The sequence below is a fragment of the Arvicanthis niloticus genome, chromosome 1, assembly GCF_011762505.2.
Source record: "Arvicanthis niloticus isolate mArvNil1 chromosome 1, mArvNil1.pat.X, whole genome shotgun sequence".
Taxonomy (NCBI): domain Eukaryota; kingdom Metazoa; phylum Chordata; class Mammalia; order Rodentia; family Muridae; genus Arvicanthis; species Arvicanthis niloticus.
In genome coordinates, this window is record NC_047658.1 from 56,825,285 (window position 1) to 56,848,713 (window position 23,429).

The window sequence follows — 23,429 nt, forward strand, 5'->3', positions numbered from 1 at the left end:
GTATGGGTCTTTTTATGTTCTTCTGTATGCAGACATCCAATTAAACCAGCACCATTTGTTAAAGATGCTTTCTTTTTCCCATTGTACACTTCTGGCTTCTTTATCAAAAATCAGGCGTCCATAGTTGCATAGATTTATTTTTTTGTCTTCAATTTGATTCCATTGATGAACCTGTCTGTTTTTATGTTAATACTATTCAGTTTTTATAACTACAGCTTTGTAATACAGCTTAAGATCAGGTATGTTGATACATCTACAAGTTCTTTTATTATACAGGATTGTTTTAGCTATCCTATTTTTTTAAAATCTGAAGTTGAGTATTGCTCTTTAAAGTTCTTTAAAGAATAGTGTTGAAGTTTTTATGTGCATTTCATTGAAACTGTACATTGCATTTTTATAGGATAGCCATTTTTTCTACTGATCCATAAACATGAGATATCATTCTATCTTCTGATATCTTCTTCAAAGACTTAAAGTTTTATCATATAGGTTTTTCACTTGCCTGGTTACAGTTACCCCATGATGTTTTATATAATTTGTAGATATCGTGAAGGGTGTTATTTCCCTGATTTCTTTTTCAACATATTTATTATCTGTGTATAGGATGGCTATTGAGTTTTTATATTAATCTTGTATTTAGCCATTCATGGGAACTTGAGGAGACCAGAGGAGCCTTTAGGGGTCTGGGCTAGGTTCTCTTCATATATACATTGACTAAGTATTTTGGTGTTCTTATGGAAATCTTAACAGTGGGTACAGGGCCTGTCCCTGACTCATTTGCCTACTTGTAGGATACTTTTCTTCATACTGAGTTGCCTTATCCAGCCTTGATGTGATGGTACATGCCAGTTTTACTGTAGCTTGTTATGCTGTGTTTGGGTGCTGTTCCTAGACATCTTTCTTATTCAAAGGAAACTTTTAGTGCTAGGAGTGGGTTATATGTAATGGAGTTCTTGGCCATGGGTTTCATGAAAAATCCCAAACTACCTAGTTTATTGTTGTGGCTTTTAATTGCTCCCCACAAACTGATGATAAGGCCCTATGGCTGAAGACAATATCTACAAAAGTCATTGAAATTGGAGAATTTGAGCTGGCGCCTACATAGAGCCTTCACTCCCAGAGACTATTGTTCATGGTACTGGAAGGAACTCCACATGATACAAAAGGAGAAAGGTAAACACCAAACCAGGTACAAACCCTTCAATCTACAATAATCATCTGCCTGCAAGGTGCTCTAAGAAATAGAGACACAAATATTGTGAGAGCAACACAACAATATCTGATTGAATTTAATTACCACTCCATAAAATAGAACCCATTCCTGACACTGCTTACATGGCCAAGAACCTGAAACTGGACAGGCCCTAGACTTAGAAGAAAATCAAATACTACTTTTCTGTTAAAGAAATGTAGCAATAAAATCTCTCCAAATGTCATTCTGCTATTGCCTTAGACCAATGATTCATTCAGACATCATCAATGAAGGTTACTCTTTCAATAGATTCACAAAGGGATAATATGGAGTGTAACCTTAGAACATTCAGTCCTAAAAAGAAGGTCTCCATTGCATCCTTCCTTCATGTGTCAGGGAATCCTCCAGAAGAGGAAGCAGAAAGATTTTAAGAGCCAGAAAGGATGAAGAATACCAATGAAGCAAGATTTTCTAAATATAACATAAATGATACACATATGAACTCACAGAGACTGTGGCAGCATGCACAGAGTCTCCATATGTCTGTGGTAGATGGGTTTTTAGAGCTGAAAGGAGAAGGAGACAAACCCTCTCTCTATCCCTAATATCTCCATTAGACAGCCAATCACAAATGAAGAATTAGTTTTCTCCAAGAGAATTTTGCTGGGATACAAAGCATTCTCAAGAGCAGTTTCAATATCCAACAGAAAATGACTAATGAAAAATGTACTCGATGGTATCTTTGAAGGTTCTTAGTCTCATAATTCTTTTTGGGGATTATTTTTGCCGTATGGGCCCTTTGTGTATATGTACATATTCCAATTTTGTGTTTTTAAGAGATTCCTTTGAGTGTCTCTGCATCTATATGCATTTCTTGTTCTTGTTCTTTGGCTTTTTACTTTCTGTTTGTTTTTGTCCTATTACAGTTTATTTGGTTTTCTTTTATCTTATTTTATTTTTTAGATACCTATTTGTCTTTTGAATAAGATAGAAAGAATGTAGGTTCAGATGGGAGGGAATATGGCCAGGGCCTTAACTCAGAGGAATTGAGAGAAAGGAAAGCATAATGAGAATAGTTTGTATGAAAACAAATCTATTTTCAATAAAAATAAAATAGAGAAAAGGAAAAATTAAAATAAGCATGAAAATTTAAGGGCCCCAAAAGTGACAAATGTTATACATTTGAATTACATGTCTTCCTGCAAAATGTCCATCATTTTAAATGTTCAGATCATGAACAGCAGTTCAAATTTATTTTCACAATTTTAGCTTGATAGGCATAACATGTTGGAAAAAACTTTTTTACATGCAGAAATAAAAAGTTAGAGTAAACAAAATCTCATGGCATTTCTTTCCATTTACATGTCCTTTATATGTTTATATTGGAGGGTTCTTTTATATATTTTTTGAAAATTTTATTTTCATGTATACATATATTTTGATTGTATTCATTCCCACTCCCTCTCTCTAACTTCTCATGAACTTTGTATTAATAACCACTGAGGTCATTTAATACTGCTTCTATGTAGATGAGGGTGGGGTTATATTCTGAGTCATGGAATGCTGCCCACCAAAATGTGACTATGCTTAACAGTAGAGTAATATGAAGTTATTTTAAATAATGAACATATCTATGTCATTGTGCTGTGTTTAAGAATTATTTAAAAACACTCCAAACATAAGCTTTTCAGATATATATGACTTGATAGATCAGAGATGAAAAATCAATATATAAATATCATAGGCACATGGACAAACTCTTTTATCTGAGTTCTAAAAACTTGCTCTGTTCCAAACTATGCAAACTAAGTGAACACAGATTTTGTAGATATCATCTGATATCTGAGTACACATGAAACAATTTAGCTTGTTTGTTAATACTTGACTAGGCAGTGTTTCATCAAAAGACAAGAATGTAGACTCTGAGGCCACACTGTGACTTTGAACTCCAGTGCCCTAGTTAGTGATGTAGTGAATATGGCCAGATTGTTAACAGTATCATTTTATCCGGAGACAGACATCATAATTCCTCATGCCTGTAAGGCTGTTAAGCTATTCAGAATGTGTCATTTAGAAAACATTACTTAGCATTTTTTATTTATCATTGTAAAGCAGCAAAGGCTTCTATATCTTTAATCCACTATCTAGGCTCTGTATCCTCAGTGAACTATCTGATCATTTTTAGATACCTTTTGATTTTCTATTCATTACTAGAAAATTAAAAATTGTCCTCATGAAAATTATAAATTTTGAGTACATTTCTTTAATTAGAATAGTCAACCTGGCCAAAACCCATGATCAGAAAAAAGGCAGACTAGAAAAGACATGAATCCACTCATATTCCTTTTTAACCTACATTCAATGTTGGTATTCATATGGCCAATTATAAATTTTGAGTACATTTCTTTAATTAGAATAGTCATGAAAATTATAAATTTTGAGTACATTTCTTTAATTAGAATAGTCAACCTGGCCAAAACCCATGATCAGAAAAAAGGCAGACTAGAAAAGACATGAATCCACTCATATTCCTTTTTAACCTACATTCAATGTTGGTATTCATACATGCTGCTACAAAATTATTTTAAATATATTCTTGTTGTGCTCTGTCTGCACACGCATACACGTATCATGCATTATATTAAAAATAGACCACATTGCATTTTAATATTTCAAAAAGTCAGGTTGTGGTCTTAAATTACTGGGTAAGGAACATGACTAGATAATTTTAGAAATTGAAACGTTTTTATTTCTAGGATGAAAAGAATAAGAAAATATGTTCTTAGTCATTTTAACAAAGAATTTTTTTACATAATTTGAAAGGGCTAATTGATATGAAGGTTGGGATCTATTCACTCACCATTTGCTGGGTAACCTGGTGTGAGAGGATCACCTGCACCATTAAGATTTAAGACATTTCCACGTTGGACACCACCTCCAGGAAGGTTCCAGCCATCTGGATAGGACTTCACACCAGGAACAAAGTAGTCAGCAGGGTCTGAGTATAGAATGATTCCTTTAGCTCCTGCCAGTTGGGCATTTTTAACCTAGAAAACATGGTGTATTTTTTTTTTCTCATTTTAGGTAAGTTGCTACAGACTTAATAACAGCAGATGCCAAAAATCACACTACATAAATAGTTAACCTTCATCTTCTAGTTTAAAGACCAGGTCTTACTGAGATTCCAAGGCTGAACATTAATTCACTCTGTAGCCCAGGAAGGGCTTAAACTTGTATTCTTCCTGTCTCAGAGTCTCACCTGGCTTCAGCTAAGTGCCAGTAGACACAGATCCCATGTTATGGTCTAAAAATGGATGTCTTTGCAGAATAGCAAATGTAGAACACTCTCAGCACAGTAGGAACAAGAGTTTACCATCCCTTCTTGTTTTCTAGAAGCAGAATAAGCATGTAGAATCTCTAAGAATGTAGAATAAGCATGTAGAATCTCAAGTTGCCATTAAATGTATGGCTGAAAAGGAAAAAAGACTTGTTGCACTACCTATAATAATGATCCATATTGAATTTGAAGATAATATATAAAACAAAGGTACTAGAAACTAGTAGGAAACTCATTGTGAGTTTCTTTGTGTTTCTTGGTAGGTCACAGAACCTTGCAGGTACAGAATACATGCTGCATCCACTCTGGCAAATAGAGAGAGAATTTCAACAACACACCTCAAAAGCACTTTTTTTTTTGTTAGCGTGTCTTCCTTATAAAGTAGAATGTACAGAGATAAGAGAATCATGATCTCAGAAAAATTGTAAAATATATTATATTACAATATTTTAGGTTAGGAAAAGAGATGTACTTTAAAATTGTTATCAACTTGTATAAGTTGTGAAAAACAGTGGAATTAATTATAGCAAATCCATACATTAAAAGCATGCTCAGATTATACTCATATACCTATGAACCCGTCACCCTTCATCATTTCTATTTCTCCCCTCCTTACTAACAAATAGGCCCATCACTCCTACTTATGTGTACGTGCTTTGCTCTTACTTTTTTGAATCAAGATTTTACTTATAAGGAAACACCATATTATTTATCTATTTAACTTAGCCCTATGATCTCCAATCTCTCTATTATACAGAAAGGACATCATTTATTTACCTTATTTCCTCTAAACACTTTCCCATATCTGGCAATCACAATCTTCCCAGAACAATTGATCTTCATTTCCCGTTCCAGTTTAAAGAAGTCTTCAGTTCGTGCATAGTTGACATACACTAGATCCCCCTGTGGAGATCAGAAACAATTTAGTATAAAATGTAGCATACGGAGGTATCTCTGAATGACATATGTTTGACATTTAAATGAAGAATAAAGCTAAAATACCCAAGAAGACCAAGACAGATGAGCCTCAACTGGGACAATTAAGGGAAAGGTTAACTTAAATTGAAAACGTAATTTGACAGGTTGAGAGACACATGATAAATTTTCCCTTTTCTTTTCCTGAATAAGTAAAGATGTAGAAATATCACCAAAAGAATTATGTAAGTATTCAAGTTGCTACATTTAATCTGAAAAATATCAGTCACCATAGGTTAAGCAGCATTTGATGAAAGAAAGTTTTCTGTTCTTTAGAATAACATTTTTTTTTTTAGATATCTGTGCAAAAAACTGGATGTGTTAGTTACTTTTCAGAATTTCTTTTGGACTAGATTAAAGGGTAAAAAGCATTTTGGAAAATCCTTTTACAAATAACACTCTTCCCTATGCTCCTGGAGATGCCCTCAGAACTATGCATATATTGGTACCATGAACTTGTCATACAAAAAACAAAAGATAGTAAAAGAAACAGAGAGGAGAGAGACAGGAGAGAAAAGAAAGAAGAGGGAGATACAAAAGGAAACATTAAATTGATCTGTTCACAGTTCTTAACTTTACCAGTAAGGTCTCACTCAAAATAGAAATACTCATAATTTTAGGAATGATATTTCCTTTAAATGTTACAAAATAATAACTATCTTTTAATAAAACTGCACTCATCATAAAAGAAATTATTCTGGAGATGAAATTAGGGAAGACATTGGTTTAAAACCTTGAAAACAAAAGTACCAAATATATAACCTTCTATGCAAGTTGTATTCACAGTACAAAAACTACTTTGTTTTTAGACAATGGTCTTCTTGTATGATTTACACTGTGCTATTGTTCTATGAATAAAATTATTATGAATAATTATGAATAAAATTATTCCCTTGGCTTAGAATTTTTTCTTATTCCTTCAAGCCTCTATTTGCCTGCCATTATCAACATGAAAATTTTGGTGAGAAAATCAGTGATTCTCAAAGAAAGGTCTTGGAGAGCTACATCACAAAGGACCTTGTGAGAAGCATCCATGAGGTCTTGGGTACATGCTGAAACCTGCTGAAACTGACAGGCTAGAAACAAGAATCTGTGCTTTGCAAACCATCTACTTATGACACACATTAAAGCCTGAGGAATGCTACAGTATTTTTAAAAACATTGTAAAGTTGCAAATTTTAAATCACCTAATGCTTGGACCAATGTCATCCCTTTCACAGAATTCAGATGACACAGACTCAAGAATTAGTAATAGAAAAATATACTACATACACATAAGATACATATATAATTGATAAAGAATAAATACTGTGTTGGTTACAGTTGGCCCAAGATTTACAGCAGTCAACACATGAGCCTTCTCTTGGTGTAAATATATCATGGAGAGTGTGCTCCTTCTATCTCTGTTCGATGCGAAAGAATTTAAGTATGTTTGAAGGAAAAAAAATAATGATGTTTAGGATTGTTTTTTTTCTTTTTTAGAGATGAGGAAAAAAAAGAACATGTAAGCCAGACTGGTCTCAAACTCACAGCAATCCTCCAGTCTCATTCTTATGACTTCTGGATTTATAAGTCTCAGCCACCACGTCTAAGTTAATGTGATTTCTTAAGAGTAGAATAATGATATAATTACAAATTTAGTGGCTTTCAATGAGTTACTCGATAAAACATCAAACTAATATGTGTATGGCTATAATTTTGTCTTCATAATGCACTATATTTATATTTAGAAGTATGATCTGTTTTTATATACAACCTTTTATACACCATAATACATGGCGATCCTTGACTGATACACATTAAAATAAACCTCTAAGATTTTTCAAGTGTTCCAGTGATTCTAAACTACATTCTATTCCTACAAGTGCTCTTATCTGATAATATTTGCCCATATATTTGACTCTGCTATGACAAATTAATCTTATGTTTGAAATTAAGCTTTGTTAATGTTTTGAATATTATATATGTAGTCATATGCTTCTCTTGGTGGAGACATATTACAGATCGTGCAGCCAAGTTTCTTTTGTTTATAGTACAAAAGTATATGAAGAAAATTTGACAAAACCAAAATTTGGTATGTTTTGTAATAAAGAGAAATGTAAAGAAAACAAGCCAATTATTAAAAACTTAGAAGATAGTTGCAAAATCTAAAAGTGTTAGGGTTGTATCCTATACTTAAAATACTGAAGAAACTGATAAAACTCAATAGGAAAAATGTCAGAAACTCACCAGGAGAGGAAAAGGGCTATAAGCAGTCACTTACAAAGTGAAAAAACCTGATTAGCTGATAAATATGTATGCCTAAGAATGCACAACTTAATTCGTAATCAAGTAAAACATCAATTAAAAAAATAAACAAAATTATAGTTACATAATCTTATGTGTTTATGAAAATGTGAGGGAAGAGATACACTTACACATTACAAATGGATAGGTGGCTGCAGGTTAGATCTTGGACAATCCCTTATTTATGACAACATAAAAATCTTATTCTATGGTTACTGTATGCAGAGAAACCCTCAAAAACAGTATGATACCACTGTTAAAAAATGGAGATTTAGGAGCAAATTATGTATTTGACATCAAAAGAGTGGGTAAGTTATTTGCAAGGTGCATAAAAGAGAGGACTACCACAGGTGATCATCACAATGTGTGAATGACCACCACAGTAACCACTACAAACCATCACACCTACTTCCCCACATGAGCACCTGCCTCTGAGGCCAAATCTCTACTTCCTTCTCCAACAGCCCTGTGCTTCCCAGGAAGGATTGGTTTACTCTCATTATAATAGGGGATGGCACCAAGGCTCAAGATATGCATGGCATGGCTGAAGCTTCTCAGCCACCACAACATATCTTTTACTGTTGCCCAGGTGCCTTGTTGTCCAGGTGACTAAGGGTCTGCCTAACTAGAGAAGCTCTATGCTCTGATAATCCTCAACATTTCTCTTTACCAAAAATGCATCCTGCTGGCTGAGGCAGGGAGCCACAGGTTGGCCCTACCATGGGCTCTTCCAGCTACTTGTAATAAGCCTTTGTGTTCAAACTGCAGGACTTCCTGAGGACTCAAAGCTTTTGACCAACTGCTTTCTATAGTATAAAACCCATCTTCACAATGCCTCCAAAATAGGTATAGACCAGGCTCTTTCCTTTGCTATCTCCTCTACCAGGAAAGACCTGTTCTCAGCTTCCCTCACAACCTCTCAAGCAACTTACTCACTATGGGAATATCAGAGTACTTCCAGGGTTGATATTATAATAAGGTATATCTTTCTTTGTGGGGAAAGTGAACCATGCCACCAAACAGAACTGTTAAGGTTGAAGCACGTCCAAAACCCTAGAGAATCTCAGAATTGAGAATGGTAGTTGTGGAACCAGCTCCCTGACAAGGTCTACTTGTCCTGGAACACATAACCATGATATCCCATTGAGAGAACTATAATTACTGTTCATGTAGCATAAAACCCTGGTGTTCTCCATGCTAATGAGGTATCTAGGTAGGCCCCTGATGTTTAGCCATTGAGCTTCTCTTCCTGTCCATTTCTCCCCTCCAAAAGGTATTTAATCCCTGATTCATCTTTATAAGGCATACACATTTACATCATCCACAAAATAAAGCAGTTTGGTCAAACAAGGACACTCTCCTTCATCAAGGTTGGCTGGCCTATCCGGTGGGGCGGGAGGAGGCAGCAGAGAGGGGAGCCTTTCTCATAAAGAGCCTCACCTTAATCTCTTGAAGAAGGCCTTCTCTCTTACATCTCCTCACTTGGAAACAAACCAGATTCTACCTGGTCCTGGGCTGAGCCATCCCCTTCCTGCCCGGTGTGTATGGACCACCATACTCTTCTCTCTGTAGTCCAGAGCAGAGTCTGGGTGCATAGGAAATTGAGAACCAATGAAGAACTCTCCCAGAACAAAGGCTTGACCCTTATCACAGACTGTATTCTGCTTCCCCTAAGTGGCTTCAGTGCTCTGGCATCTGCTATCCTAGTGCTGAGACAGATGCTCAGATTGACATACCCTGACTTTTAGTTACTCTGAGGCCAGGAGCTGCATGCCTCTGGATATATTGATACTTGTTATTAACAGCAGGGAGATTAGGTAAAGGATTTATTGATAGGGCTCACTTTTCTCACCAAACAACCAGAAGACTTTCACTGACCTGGTTGACTAAACAGGTCAAACAGAGAAACGGAAAGGAAGGAATGGAAAAGAGAGGAAGGAATGGAAAAGAATTATGATGCTTTATACAGGAAAATATGCACAGATACATATACATTCATACATACATTTACATTTTACTCACAGTCTCATTTATGTATTAACCCATTCACATTATTCTTGGGCCAAACTACTTGTCTCATACTCTCCACAAGTACCCAGGCATGCTTACATATACATATATACCTACACACATACATATAAACAGACATATACATATGGATGGCTGGATTGGGTAGAGCCTTCAGGCCAAACCATCCAATCAACAACATTATTCCTTTCTCTGCCTTTTTCTACTTTGTTAGACAAAAAGTTCTTTAGAAAAAATTACTTCAGAGATAAAATTTTACATAAAATGGGAGATACGGAAAGATGCGAATACTAAGTACAGAGCAGTGTTTTACTTAAATATATTCATTATTAGTTTAAAACAACAGCTTTTATATGGCCTTGCCTTATCATAGTGGATGCCTGTGGCTTTATCCTTGGAGCTACATGTTTTCTTCTTGAACACAAATTTGTATCAAGTCTATTTCTCTTTCTAGTGCAATGAGCTCATTGTATTTCTTATTATGCACCCTTTACTTATTATATGAGTAGTAGGCACACTCTAGTCTTGATTCAAACATTATATCTTTCTAGCAAAGCAATTAAAGCCATCACTTAAACTTTCTTCCTAAAATTGTTTGAATCAAATCAGGAATTCTTCAGAATCAATCATTCACTTAAACAGCATTAATTCACGAAAGTTCATCTTTATGTTAATCTGAAAAAAATCTAATCAACGGGGTGGGCTAAAACCCAGAACTTATTATATTAATTTAATAATAGTAGGAAAGCCATATCAGCTGCAAGAAGCAATGCTAAGATGATGTCTCTCTGGTAACTTTCAATGGAGCTCACCCATTATAGATTATGCAAAAACAGTGGGCAACCTCCAACAAGGTCATCTACCAGCCTTGGCCTATCCTAAATGGCTTCTGAACATTTAATAAAGGATATCATTTCATTTATTTTGTGATTGAAAATTGGTGATTGGATGTTGTCACAGCCTGGGGTCCAAGAGGGGAGGATCCAACAGTATATGGGTTTCTTCACTGTCCACTCTGATATGATTTATCTTATTTCTGAAGGGTTAAGAACTCCAAGGATAGTCATAGGAAGAATATATCTCTCTTCCACTTAAAAACTTAATTTTGTGGTATTGTATTATTGTTTTAATGTTTACAGATGATTTGCTTGCATGTATGTATATGCACCCATCAAATGTGCGTTTTGTACCTGAGGAAGACAGAGGAGGCCTTTGAATAACTTGGAACTGGTGTTGCAGACATTTGTGAACCCAGTGTGATTTATGGGAATTGACCCAAAGTCCTCTGGAAGAGCAGAGTGCGTCTAATCACCGAGTTAGCTCTATAGTCCCTCTTCCACTATTAAAGAAAGATTCTCTTAACACCCTTCTCTTGAGGGCTTATTACCCATTACCACTCAAGGGAGAAAATAGGCCACAGCAAGTCCATCATATCAAACCATAATAAGGAATACAGTAAAATGCAGTTAACAATAACCATAGCACTTCCGTAATGGCCATAGAAGGAAGCAAAAGTACACACAGAATACACTAGAAGAACAAAATCTAGTAAAGAAAAAAAAACCAATAATAAAGTACTAAAATATAAGTATAAATATAAATAAAATATAAATAAAAGAATGAATACAATTGCTAATATAAATATGAATATAAACAGAAACATAAGTTTAACATAAATAAAAGGGACACATGAGAAATGGAAAAAAAAAGCCAGATTTTAAAAGGGAAAGCACATGACAAAGTGTAAGAGAAAAGAAAGATAAAAACATAAATACTAGAAATAAAAATAAAATTTGGAACAATATGGAACAAAAAGAGAGAAAGAAAAAAAAGTCATTGATTTTCCTTTTAGCTAAGATACTTGTGTTGGATCAGAGAGGCCTCTTTTCTGATCTCTTTCTTCTCACCAAACTGGTTGGTGGTGTGTTTGGCCTAAGGGATGCTTGGATGGACACAGATTCAATGATGCATGATGGAAGCACAGCTCCACACTGTCACCCTGAGCAGAACAAGATTGAATGTCTATTTAAAACATGTCTTTTTACCTTACCTTGGGACTCAAGTAACAAGGATAAGCAATTATGGATCCAAATCTCCAAAAGTATATGTCAAAAGAAACTCTCCATCTTTACAAAGGAATCTTACTTTGACATAGTGATGAAAATTAACACACACACACACACACACACACACACACGAGAGGAATAATTGCCTCAATGGTGTATAAAATTAAGAAGTGGCCTAAGGGAATTGTTTGGACTAATGTCAATGCTCTATACACCAATATAGTTTTGATTACATAGAAGTGGTTGTTTTTAGACATTGCCCCTAGTTGAGCCAGGCGATCACAGATTCATCTAATAAACTTTTAAGCAAAAAATTGTTCCTGTCTAAAAAGAAATGTAGGGACAAAAATGGAGCAGAGACTGAGAAAGGCTAAACTGTGCCTGTGCCAATTTGGGATATATCTCATAGGCACCCACCAAACCCTGATACTATTACTGAGGCCATCTTGTGCATGCTAAGGCTGTCTTCTGAAAGGCTCTACTACCAACTGACTGGAACAAATGCAGGTACTTTCAGCCAACTATTGGATTGAGGTCTGGGACAAATATGGAAGAGCTATATGAAGGACTGAGGGAGCTGAGCGGACTACAACCTCATAGGAAGAACAGGAGTGTCAACTAACCAAGACTCCTCAGAGCTCCCAGAGACTAAGCCAATAACCAAGTAGCATACATGGGCTGGTTCATGGCCCCAGGAACCTGTGTAGCTGAGGGCTGCCTTATGGTCTCAGTGGGAGAGGATGTGCTTAATCCTGTGGAAACTTGATGTCCCTGGGAAGAGGAATGCTTGTGAGGGTGAGCAGAGGGAGGGGAATGAGGTGAAGAAATCAGGGAGAGGGACAGAGAAAGATGGCAACTTTTGGAATGTAAATAAATAAACTAATTTAATAAAATGAAAATTGGGTGTTTGTGAAAAGTCAATAAATGTGTAGATTTGTACATCTTATTGCAGTATATTTTATTTCCAAAAACACCATGAAAAAATTAAAACTTTTTTGTTACTAAGGAAGCCTTGTTTTATTAATGTGGCAATGGAATAATTTTCAATTACATAGAAATCCCTCTTGTTACCTTTTAATTATTGCATATATATATATATATATATATATATATATATATATATGGAAATGGGGCTTCAGCTTATCATTTGTATTGTGCTGTGCTGCATTGTTACCTCTGGTGTCCCTTGTGGAGAGAAGGCACTGTATGGTGGCACTACATCTGATATATCCTCATATCCTGGGGGTGGCGGTTCAGATAATGATGTTTTGAAAATCTAGAGAAGCAAACAAAAGAAACAAGAGCAAATCAGTTAAAGTATATCACAAGTGAGCAAGAAACGTGCATCCATGTTTCTTTCCAGTTATCATTTAGTAATTTCAAAATTCATATCAATACCTGATACTGTGAGCAATGTACACAGATGGAAAAATTTAGACCTTGTTCACAGAATCCACTTAAGTATAAATCTATAATCATCATCATCATTGTCACCATTGTCAAGAAATAACTATGTTCCATTTGTAAGTAAACAAAAGAGAAGTTCAAACAGACATGGTTTCCCCAAAAGGAAGACAGCTGTATCATAAGGAAAGGAGGAAATGATGGCAGATTTTATAGAGAAACACACATCCTTGTCTGCTATAAACAACAAATACACAGGTGTTCCACAGTAGGCTAGAAGAGATTCGACTTCATGCTGGTGCTAGCAAACCTCACAAGCACCCGCTTCCATTTAAGAAAAACATACCACCAGACACTTTTTTAAAAAGTCCTCAAATACATAATCTTGCATAATAAAGGTTGTCACTTAGAATGTTGTTACAATAACTATTTAGAGATCACATAAATATCAAATTTGTGTTAATTTTTTTTATTTGAGGGATCCATCCTTAAAAGTATCTGGACATACTGAACAACATTTATACTTAAAACAATGAAAACCCTAACCAAATATATATTTGTGTATCTACTTATGTATTGTCATTGAATTGGAAAAGCAAAGAATATTAAGAAACTTCCAAAGTATCAAACAAATGAAAACAAATATGCAATAGGAATTCTGAGAGGTCACATTAAAATCTGCATTATAGGTCTGGATACTGAATATTCCTCAATGTCCATGTGTTAACTGATTGGTTGTTTCAGGACAGCAGTATCAGGAAAAGGTACAATCTCTATGAGATAGGGCCTTGTAGGTGATTTTTAAGTGGACAGTATGAGCTTAAAGAACTCTGTTCTCAGCATCATCCTCATTATTTGCTTTCTCATTGTGACATCAGCAGTTTGTGCCACCACTCCCTTCTTTATTACGCACGACCTCATTAGAGGTCCAATGCAATGGGACCCTTTGACTATGAATTGAGATCACCAAAACCTTTAGCTAAAATAAAGTTTCATAAGTTAATTAACACAAATGATGGAGGTGACTAGACTATAAGAGTCCATTTTTTTCACAGTTGGACCTATCAAAATAGAAATTCCCATAAAAAGAACACAGACATTAATATAGTCTGACTGTGCTTTGGGGACTGGAATCTTACAGAGGAGTACTGCATAAAGCCGGTCTTCAAAGAACAATGTTTGTTAGGGTTAAAGATAAATTATAAATCAGTTATTAACTGATTATGCAGAAAATGGTGGTTCAGGATGAGGCCTCACAGACTCTACAACATTTCCCTATTCACCACTTAAATAGTGTATGATGTCTGTATGCGGGAAACTTATTTCAGAGTAGTATTTAGTTGTTAGTGCTGCTTGAGACCCAGCAAAAATTATTATGGTGCATTATCCTTTAGCTTGGGCCTTTAAAAGTCATACAAAGTAGTAAGAAAGAACTTAGGACACAAAGAAAATCACCGAACACACACAGTCTTTTTGGAAGGAGCAGACAGAGAATAAACTCATACTTACAAAAACTGCATTTCTAGTACTTATCCTATAGATGACATTGGATCAAAATTTAATTGATATATGCTAATTTTGGACTCATCTTTTATACTGGTTCAGTGATGTATGTGTAATCATTAATGGGCTGAAATCTCTCTTTAGTGCTATTTCCTTTGTCTTTATTAAGCACAGGACAATAACATGAAATTTAATCATTATATTGAGCATTAAAGTTATACTTTGAGAGGCAGGGAATACATTTATTGTGATTTGGACCAAACTTATTGGGCATCTTTAATCTCAATTAATACCTTATCAGCTTGAGAATGTTGATTTTGTCCTCTTTTATAGTCAGCTCCTTTTTGCAGCACCTCTAGCATCTGTCTCTAAGAACTTGATTTGTGTCCTGAACTTCCATATTTTACTTTTCCAATTTCTTAATATTCTTTTGTATTTTTAATTTTTGTAGAGCTAAACTATTCATGTAGGTTTGTTCCCTAAATTGATTAATTTCTATAGCTAGCTTAATCTTCTTTAAATTTTATCTTTGTATTGTTTTGATAGTTTTTGCTATATAGTTTTGATAGTTTTGCTATATAGCCCAGGTTAGCTTTGAATTCTCAATTTGACTGTCTCATGATGATTTCAGGTATATGTCACTATGTGTGTATATTCTTCCTGTTTATTAACAAGTTATTTAAAGATTTTTCATTTAAATTTCTAATGAAACAGAACAGTTATACAAATTGACCACATACAACTTTCTACCATAAACCTCAATGGCTATGAAATGATTATTGTCTTAGTTGAGCTTCTAATGCTGTGATAAAACATCACAACCAAAAGCAATGTGAAAGAAAGAATTTATTTCAACTAATATTTTTTTGTCTATCAGTGAAGTCAATGAAGGAAATTAAGGTAGGAACCTTGAAGTAGGTACTGAAGCAAGAGCCCTAGAAGAATGCTACCTAATGGCTAATGACTTGCTGAGCTTGCTTACATAACCCAGGACCACAAGTCCAGAGATGGCACACCCCCAGTAGTTTGTACCCTGTCACATCAATCATTAATCAAGAAAATATTTCACAGACTTGTCTTCAGAGCAATCCTAGTATAGCATTTTCTCAGTGAATATTGTCTCTTCCAAATATGTCTATATTGTGTCACGTTGAAAAAACAAACTACCACAATTGTCTAACTATAAAGCAGATTACTTAATCACAATGGATATGTTTTTCAAATAATATTAAACCTGACAATGAGAATAAATATAAAATTTAAAAAATATAAAAATTCTGACCTATACATCATAATAAATGTCTGTAATCCCAGAACTGGAGAGGGATAGGTAAGAGGATTTTAATTCCAGACCAGTTTGTCTTAGCAAGATGTTGCCTTAAAGAATGAATAATTAAATAAAAAATAATTTAAGAAGAAGAAATGTAAATTAGAAAACAATTTCACATCAATGATTACAAAAATACTTCTTATCTAAACTTCTGAGAGTAATTTGAAGCAGTTATAAGAGAACTTGGACCTCACAGTTTATTAAAGACTGGATATCAGTAAGCTAAACATTCTGTAGAAGATGCTACAAGCACTAGCAAAGTCATTACAAAGATAGTAACAATGTAAATCTAAAATAAGTACATCATTAATAAAAGATAAATTCAAGGTACACATTTCTCAAGACTAAATAAATGCTATAATGCTATAATAATGCTATAATGTGAACACATAAATGGCATATCTCTGACAAAAGCAATAAGGATTAAATAGAAAAAAATCAATAGTACATATATCTTTAGCTCTTGTATAGATTATATATTATGAGAATATGTGAAGAATAATGTTGGCCAAAGCCATAAAAATTTAGGCAAAGTAGAAACAAATGCATCTTATTTTATTTATACTTTTTAAATTTAAGTTTGTATTTCTGTATCTCTCTGTAGTGATAACTGTTGTAGAAGGTATTTAATCTTAATTAGGGGCTTCTATCCCACCTTTGATTATTCAGTTCCCAAATAAAAGATATACAGCTTTTATATTTATAATATGCCTTAATCAGCAATAAAGCTGGACAGACATCTATTATCTATGTTATTATGTGTACTTTCATATCAAAAACTCCAAATTATAACTTGCTATGTTCCGACTGGGCTGCTATTAACTCCAGTTGGCCAAACTTCATAGCCAAGTTTTAAGGATTCTTACCCCATGGCATCTTTTGCTCATTCTACATTCTTCCTCTCCTCCTAGTGGGTCTCCTCTGACCCCAATTCAGAAACCTTGAACCCTGCCTATGTCTCTTCTCTCCAGATATTGGCTTTTACACATTTTTATATAACCAATAGTTTTAAATTAAGGAGCAAGGTGTGTGTGGATTTTTGGTCCCTGTTAGCAACCAGGCCTTGGGGGACGGGTCAATGTTGAGCATTACCAAACATAGCAAAAGACCAAACTTTACAACAGATGCATCAACAAAACATCTGTGTACCAGCTTATAGATACACTAGCAGTAAGATGTAACTTCCCAGTACATCACCACCACTGTTGCAATAATATTTTTGTAATACAAGTTAGACTACAATTCATGAGGTACTTCACACTGTCATTGAACTTCATGATTATTATTCTTACATAAGTTTCCTAATTCTGGGAATAGAGACAGACACTATCACAATTGAATAAAATAGTGATTAAAAAGGAAAGCTGTTATAAAGAACACATATTTTAAAAATATTTCAGTATTATTTCAGTTAAAAATTATGTTAGTTATTTTAGTTCTTCTATACAATATATGTATCAGAACCAGATGATTTTCTTTGAATTTGAAATACTAAAGAATGATGTCATGTTGAATATATAGTTTGACAAAAAATATTTTTTAAATTGTAAGAAATATGTGATAGTACATGAACATTGCATTAGACCCAAACAATAAATGTGGACCTGAATGATTGAAATGCAAATAAGAGTGCATATATCTGAAATAAAAGCAATGCAAACATGCCACTTACAGAAAATGAGCACATATTAAAAGAACCATTTCATAGTTAAATAATGATTGCACTAAAAAGAGAAACACAGCAAGAAACACGATATGCTCTAGAATTGTATGATTAAATCTAGCATGATATTATATATAATATTATTATATGTTTATTACAAAAAGTGACCCATTATTAGTAAGAAAAGTTAATAGCAATTTGAAAGGAAAGTCAAATAAAATGATATAACTTGTAGAAATAAATATACATAAAAATGTATAACTTACAGCTTGGAAAATCCTATTTATAATATAAGAACCTCAGTTACAAAATAACTATTGGAACTATTGTAATCTTTACTAGATATATTCAGTCTTCTGCAGAAAATGTACTGATAGAAATTAATGTTTTAGTTACACTTTATTGTTTTCATATTGAACATACATCTTGGTCTGACCAAACTCAGCTAACTACATTATAACGTCTTAGGGAAGTATGCACCCAAACTTACAATAAAGATTGTAAATTCTTGGCCTTAACTATATTACGTCTTCAAATTGCATTTTGCTTCCAGAGGTATAATATAAGGACTTAGTAAAAGCCTATGCACCAGGTGAAAAATTATTCAGTGAGTCTAAGTTTTTGGCTAAGGCCAACTGAAAATACACTCTTTTAAACCAATAAATCCTTGCTACTTGAAAACCCACAGTAGGTCTCTAAATATTCAGTTTAACTTTAAATCTAGTCTTTATGGCTTAAATCAGTTAAGAGTGTCTGTTTAGATACTGAAAATCTTAATCATATGTTACTTTTGAAATTCAGATATAATGCTAAAAAACCAGTAACTATTGTGAATCATCCTTTAAAAAAAGTATTCCCCAAATCACACTAAGTTCAAATACTCTAAGAAATAAACTGACCTTGATAAAGACCTTTTAAAGGTTAATCGCAAATGTCAATAATACTGAATTCAATAAATACATGGAACTAATACAACTGAAGTAAAATCTTTCTCTTTTTTACCTACCTCATTTCCACCTCCATCAATTATTGAGATATAGTTGGGATGAGTCTTATTTGGGTAGGACAACAGAACATCATAATGGGACAACTCAACCAAATCCAGGCCAAATTCTTTCCACTGGGCATAAATTTGCTTTGCAAGCTCAAAGTTGTCTTGTGTTCCTGCCAAGTGTGGTGTCCGTGTGAAGTTGCTGGTAAAGGAAAATTAAAAATGTTTAAACATTAATGTTTAGTCTATCTGCACTTTCAATAATCATTATGAAAATCCTACTTTTGTGATGCTATAATACACAATTTAATGAATTAAATACAAGATGTAAGGATGTTCCATGAAGAAGTTTAAGCCTAATGCCTCTTATTCAGCAGGGCACTCCTGAAAGCAATAGCTTGCATAGAGTTTTATATCTCTTGTAATTAATATAAACATATATATGTAGTCAAACAGATATGGAACTTTATCCATATGTAGATATTTAAGTCTTTTTTACCAAATCACTTTGTATTCATTATGAAATCCTATTATAAGAGGGATTTCAAACATTTTTGGCACATATGTTAATCTGATTTGTTGAAAACCTATAATGTGTTCTAGATGATTAGATATACTAATTCTATATGCATTAATATCATTTATTTTTAACTAAATATAAATTTAACTTTGTGACTACATGTAAGTTTTATTTTCTTGCAATGAGGATTAAACCAGGGTCTCGCACATGCTCAGGAATAGCGTTCAGGCCTAGCATGTGCAAGGGCCAATACTTTTAAAATTTATTAATTTGTCTCTTTTGCTTTATACTCTTTCAATAGGAATAGAATTAGTTTTAAAATTTTTCAAAACAACAGCTTCCCAGGTTTATCCTTATTACTGCAGTAACACTATCCTCAACTCATAGATGAGAATAGAAGACTTGTTTCATTAGTCACTCAAAGTTAGTTCCTTCATAATGAGCAGAGATGGAGCTCAAACTAAATGCTGTGTGATTTTAAATCAGCTTCTTCGTACCTAAAACCTACTATCTTTCCTTAAAGGATGAGTCACCAAAGTATGCTCCTCCATCCAAATCTGGCCATAATCTGTTTTTGTACTCTCCACAGGCAAAGAACAGCTTAATAATTTAAGTAGGTGAGGAAATAAGATGGGATTTTGTAATTCATCAACAAATAATAAATTTCAGTGCTCATGAGTACAATTTTATCAGAACCTGCATATGTATTTGTCACATCCTTCTTATGGCTTCTTTTGTGTTGCAGGGCTAAAGTTAAATAGCTCTGACAGGTATTTGTTGGCTTGCAACAGCTGGTCCTGCAGGAAATGTTTTCTGAGTCCTACTCTGAAAGTTTTCTAACAATATAATATTAAAGCTGAAGGTGAAATCCTCACTTTATGGAATATAATACAAGTATATTCTTACTATAAAAAGGTTTTGATGTTCTCAGCCTTCAATTCATGCAAAAATGCCTTCTTCATGCCAGAATAGGAAACATTACTAGTAGCTTCATTGGAAGATTTTATAAACCACCCTGGAAAATACAAGCAAAAATATGAATGAGATATGGACTCATGTCAGGATCTTATTTTTATGAAGGACATAACTAATCAATTATCTCTCATATTATCTGTGAGTCTCATGGTTTTTTTCTCTTGCTTTCTTTTACAGAGAAAAGAGCATATCCGTATTGCTTTTAATTGGAAAGCAAGTACAACATATTTTAACCCAATTTCAATTATGTGTGTTGCTGTTATTTCTAAGAAAAGTTTAATATGAAAATTCAATTATGTAGTGTTGCTTCAATTATTGGAGATAAAATGCTGTGAAAAATGTAGTTTTTCTACATTAGCTTCTCTTGCCAGTAATCACTTGCTTCTTTGTAGAGCTAAAACAGACATTTAATGGAATCTCATAATGAATTAATTATGAGTACAGTGACTGGTGAGATTGCTCAAGCAATTAAGAAAATGTAATGTTCTTGCAAAAGACTCTACTTTGATTCTTAGCACTCATATCATACAGTATCCAACAAAACTCTGTGGATACCTTCTCACAATCTACATATACACATTCCCAAAGATATAACATATGAAGTTAATGAAAAATAAAGAAAATCTTAATTGTTAATACATTCTAAATATATAAATTATATCAAAACATTAAGAAAACCTTGGACTTTCAGTTTGCTTTGAATTGAACACTAAGACAAAATGCACTAATATTTTGTCTCTACTTGAAAATTGGCTTGAGACACTAAAGTCCTGAAAACTATAGTAAACTACAATGTACTTCATAGTTCTGCAAGACATCCAATGCACAGAAAGCCACAGAGAGGTTATAACCTGCTCCTTAGCCCCTGGACTCAGGAGTTGATTTTAATACAAGAGGAAGAGAACATCCTTACTGAGTTTACAGAGTACCTGACCTGAGAATAAAGAGAGCTATTCAGCCATCCCTCATGGTACTTTACCATTATTGATAACATATTCACATAAATATGTAAATTGACACATATGGTTGGGCAAAAGGAAAACATTATTCCTGTAAATAAAACTAAAGTCCCTGGTGTTGACTGTGAGATTAGGGAAGAACACTCTACATCTGAAATAATCTACAAATGAAAAAGATAGAGGCCTGTGGTAGAGACAGAATACAAAGAAACTAACAAAATCAGTTATTGAACAGTGAAACCAAGAAATAAAGAGAGTCACCAAGTACACAAGAGTTGTTTTTGGGATATGTACCTTTTGAATCCCATGCTAACTTTTCCAAAACCTGATTCTCATTTTCAAACTGAAATAATAGAAACTCAACTTAAATTAATCTCATCGGGGGTTCACAGCATTCGTTGGTAATTATTACTGATACCTTTGTATTTAGTTTGATTGGAGTCTATGGCCCAAGGTTACACAATTGGTAGATAGCCTGGCTTTGAAAATGACACAGAAGTAATTCAGAATTCCGAGCAAAGATGGTTGACTTGACAACAATTTACTGTGTACTAAGTCCAGTAAGAAAGCTGTTTCTTATCAAAAAGACCCAAGTAGTTTACTAGAAAAGCTCCTCATGCTGTATTATGTCCTATTATCTGTAAGTTTCTCATACTACTTTTATCATAAAGAAGGGGAAAACTAAGGTTGAAAGAGACTGGGTAATTTTTTCACAGTAAATGAGAATTAGTGATACAAATTCTGAATTTGTAAATCAGCTAGCCTATGCTACTGAAGTCTGGTGCTGATGGTTTCTTACAGAGTTACTGGCTAAATCTGAGCTAAACTCAAGAAGCTCCTATTAAGAATGTGTTCAGGCAGTGCTGGCAGTAATTCACATTTTCCAGAATGTCTCTCTGCTATGTCCAAGGAAGAATATGAACAGAAAGTGACTCCTTTCACAGAGATGCCCTAAATGCGGTGGTATCCTTGAAACTGCCCCGGATATGAGCTAAGTGAACCCCCCATGCAGGCAAGAACCACTACAGCCAGGCTTACTGGTTGATTTGGATCAGCAGCCACTAGGAATCTGTACTGAGAAGTGTGGTGTCCTGCAGGGTTCCAGTGGGTCAGACATAATTCCAGTTACTGTTCCGGGTTTTTTGTTTCTTCCTTTTCGTTTTGTTTTGTTTGCTATCTGACTTTAATTCAATCCACAGATAATTTATTCCTAACTCAATCCTGCAAAGACCCCAGGAAACCTCTGCTTAACTCAGAAACAGCAGGCCCCTTCCCCCATGCAAATCACCTCTCCAGCAGACAAAGCTGCTGCAAAGTGCAGAAGGGAATGAACAGGGAGATTATGCCGTTTGCTAAGCAATGCACCATACCAAAGAGGAAGCCAATGACGAAGATTCCAGCGAAAGCTAGCACCAGTATCACAGCACGGAGCCAGCGTTGGCGGCATCCCAGGACCTCCGCGGAGTCCCTGTTCTGCAGTGCATTCCACATCTCTGGCAACTTTGGTCTTCTTTAGCAGCTCTCCTGTACTTTTACAGGAGAGATTCTGTGGGCTAAAATTTCCTTCCACTCCTACTCCCCTGGGAAATAAAAAGTCTCTCCTAAGAGTTTCTCCGCCCCCAAATTCTGGCGTACTCTGAACCAATTGTAGTTAGGCTAAGGATAACTGCCTGTTAAGAAGATAATCTGGCTTCTTTGGAGGGACACTTCACAGTTTCTCTTTGAAACTTTACTGATGAGGCTAAATAGGTAAACAAAAATATCAGAGAGCAACGATAACTTGCCAAATAGTGCAGCCTGTTCTCAGAAAAGTATTGTGGAGTCCTTATCCTTGCTTAATAATCCGTATTAACTGCAATAAACTCTGAGGAATGTGAGAGACTTAGTCTTGAGGAGCCAATACTTAAACACATTAGTGAGCCCTCTCTCTTCCCTGACAGTTTCTCTTACTGTTAATCACAGGATTAAATCTCTGCTGAAATATCTTCTTGATGGAATTCCAACTCTCCTAATTTTTTTTCTGCCATCTGAAATACATTAGGAGATTAAACTGTGACCTGAAAATCCTCTTTCTTTCCTTAGTGTAGGAGTAATAGATTCAGATAGAAATACCGAATAAAGAAAATATCTTACCTTAATTGCACATCTTTTTGAGAACTTCTTTTGAGTGTTTTGGATAAGAGACAGGTTCTGCAAATAT

General features: G+C 34.5%; 1 protein-coding gene across 1 annotated transcript in view; it reads right to left on the minus strand.

The window, feature by feature from the left end:
* The window catches only part of Folh1 (folate hydrolase 1), a 71,504-nt gene extending 48,550 nt beyond the window's left edge, over positions 1 to 22,954 (minus strand). The window contains exons 1-6 of the mRNA XM_034506114.2: positions 22,600 to 22,954; positions 20,202 to 20,310; positions 18,791 to 18,977; positions 13,059 to 13,160; positions 5,307 to 5,432; positions 4,053 to 4,239 (exon numbers count right to left, since the gene is read on the minus strand). Coding sequence (XP_034362005.1) covers positions 4,053 to 4,239; positions 5,307 to 5,432; positions 13,059 to 13,160; positions 18,791 to 18,977; positions 20,202 to 20,310; positions 22,600 to 22,720 — 832 coding nt within the window. The 5' untranslated portion in view covers positions 22,721 to 22,954. The remainder of the gene's footprint in view (positions 1 to 4,052; positions 4,240 to 5,306; positions 5,433 to 13,058; positions 13,161 to 18,790; positions 18,978 to 20,201; positions 20,311 to 22,599) is intronic.
* Between the last annotated feature and the right edge of the window lie 475 nt (positions 22,955 to 23,429).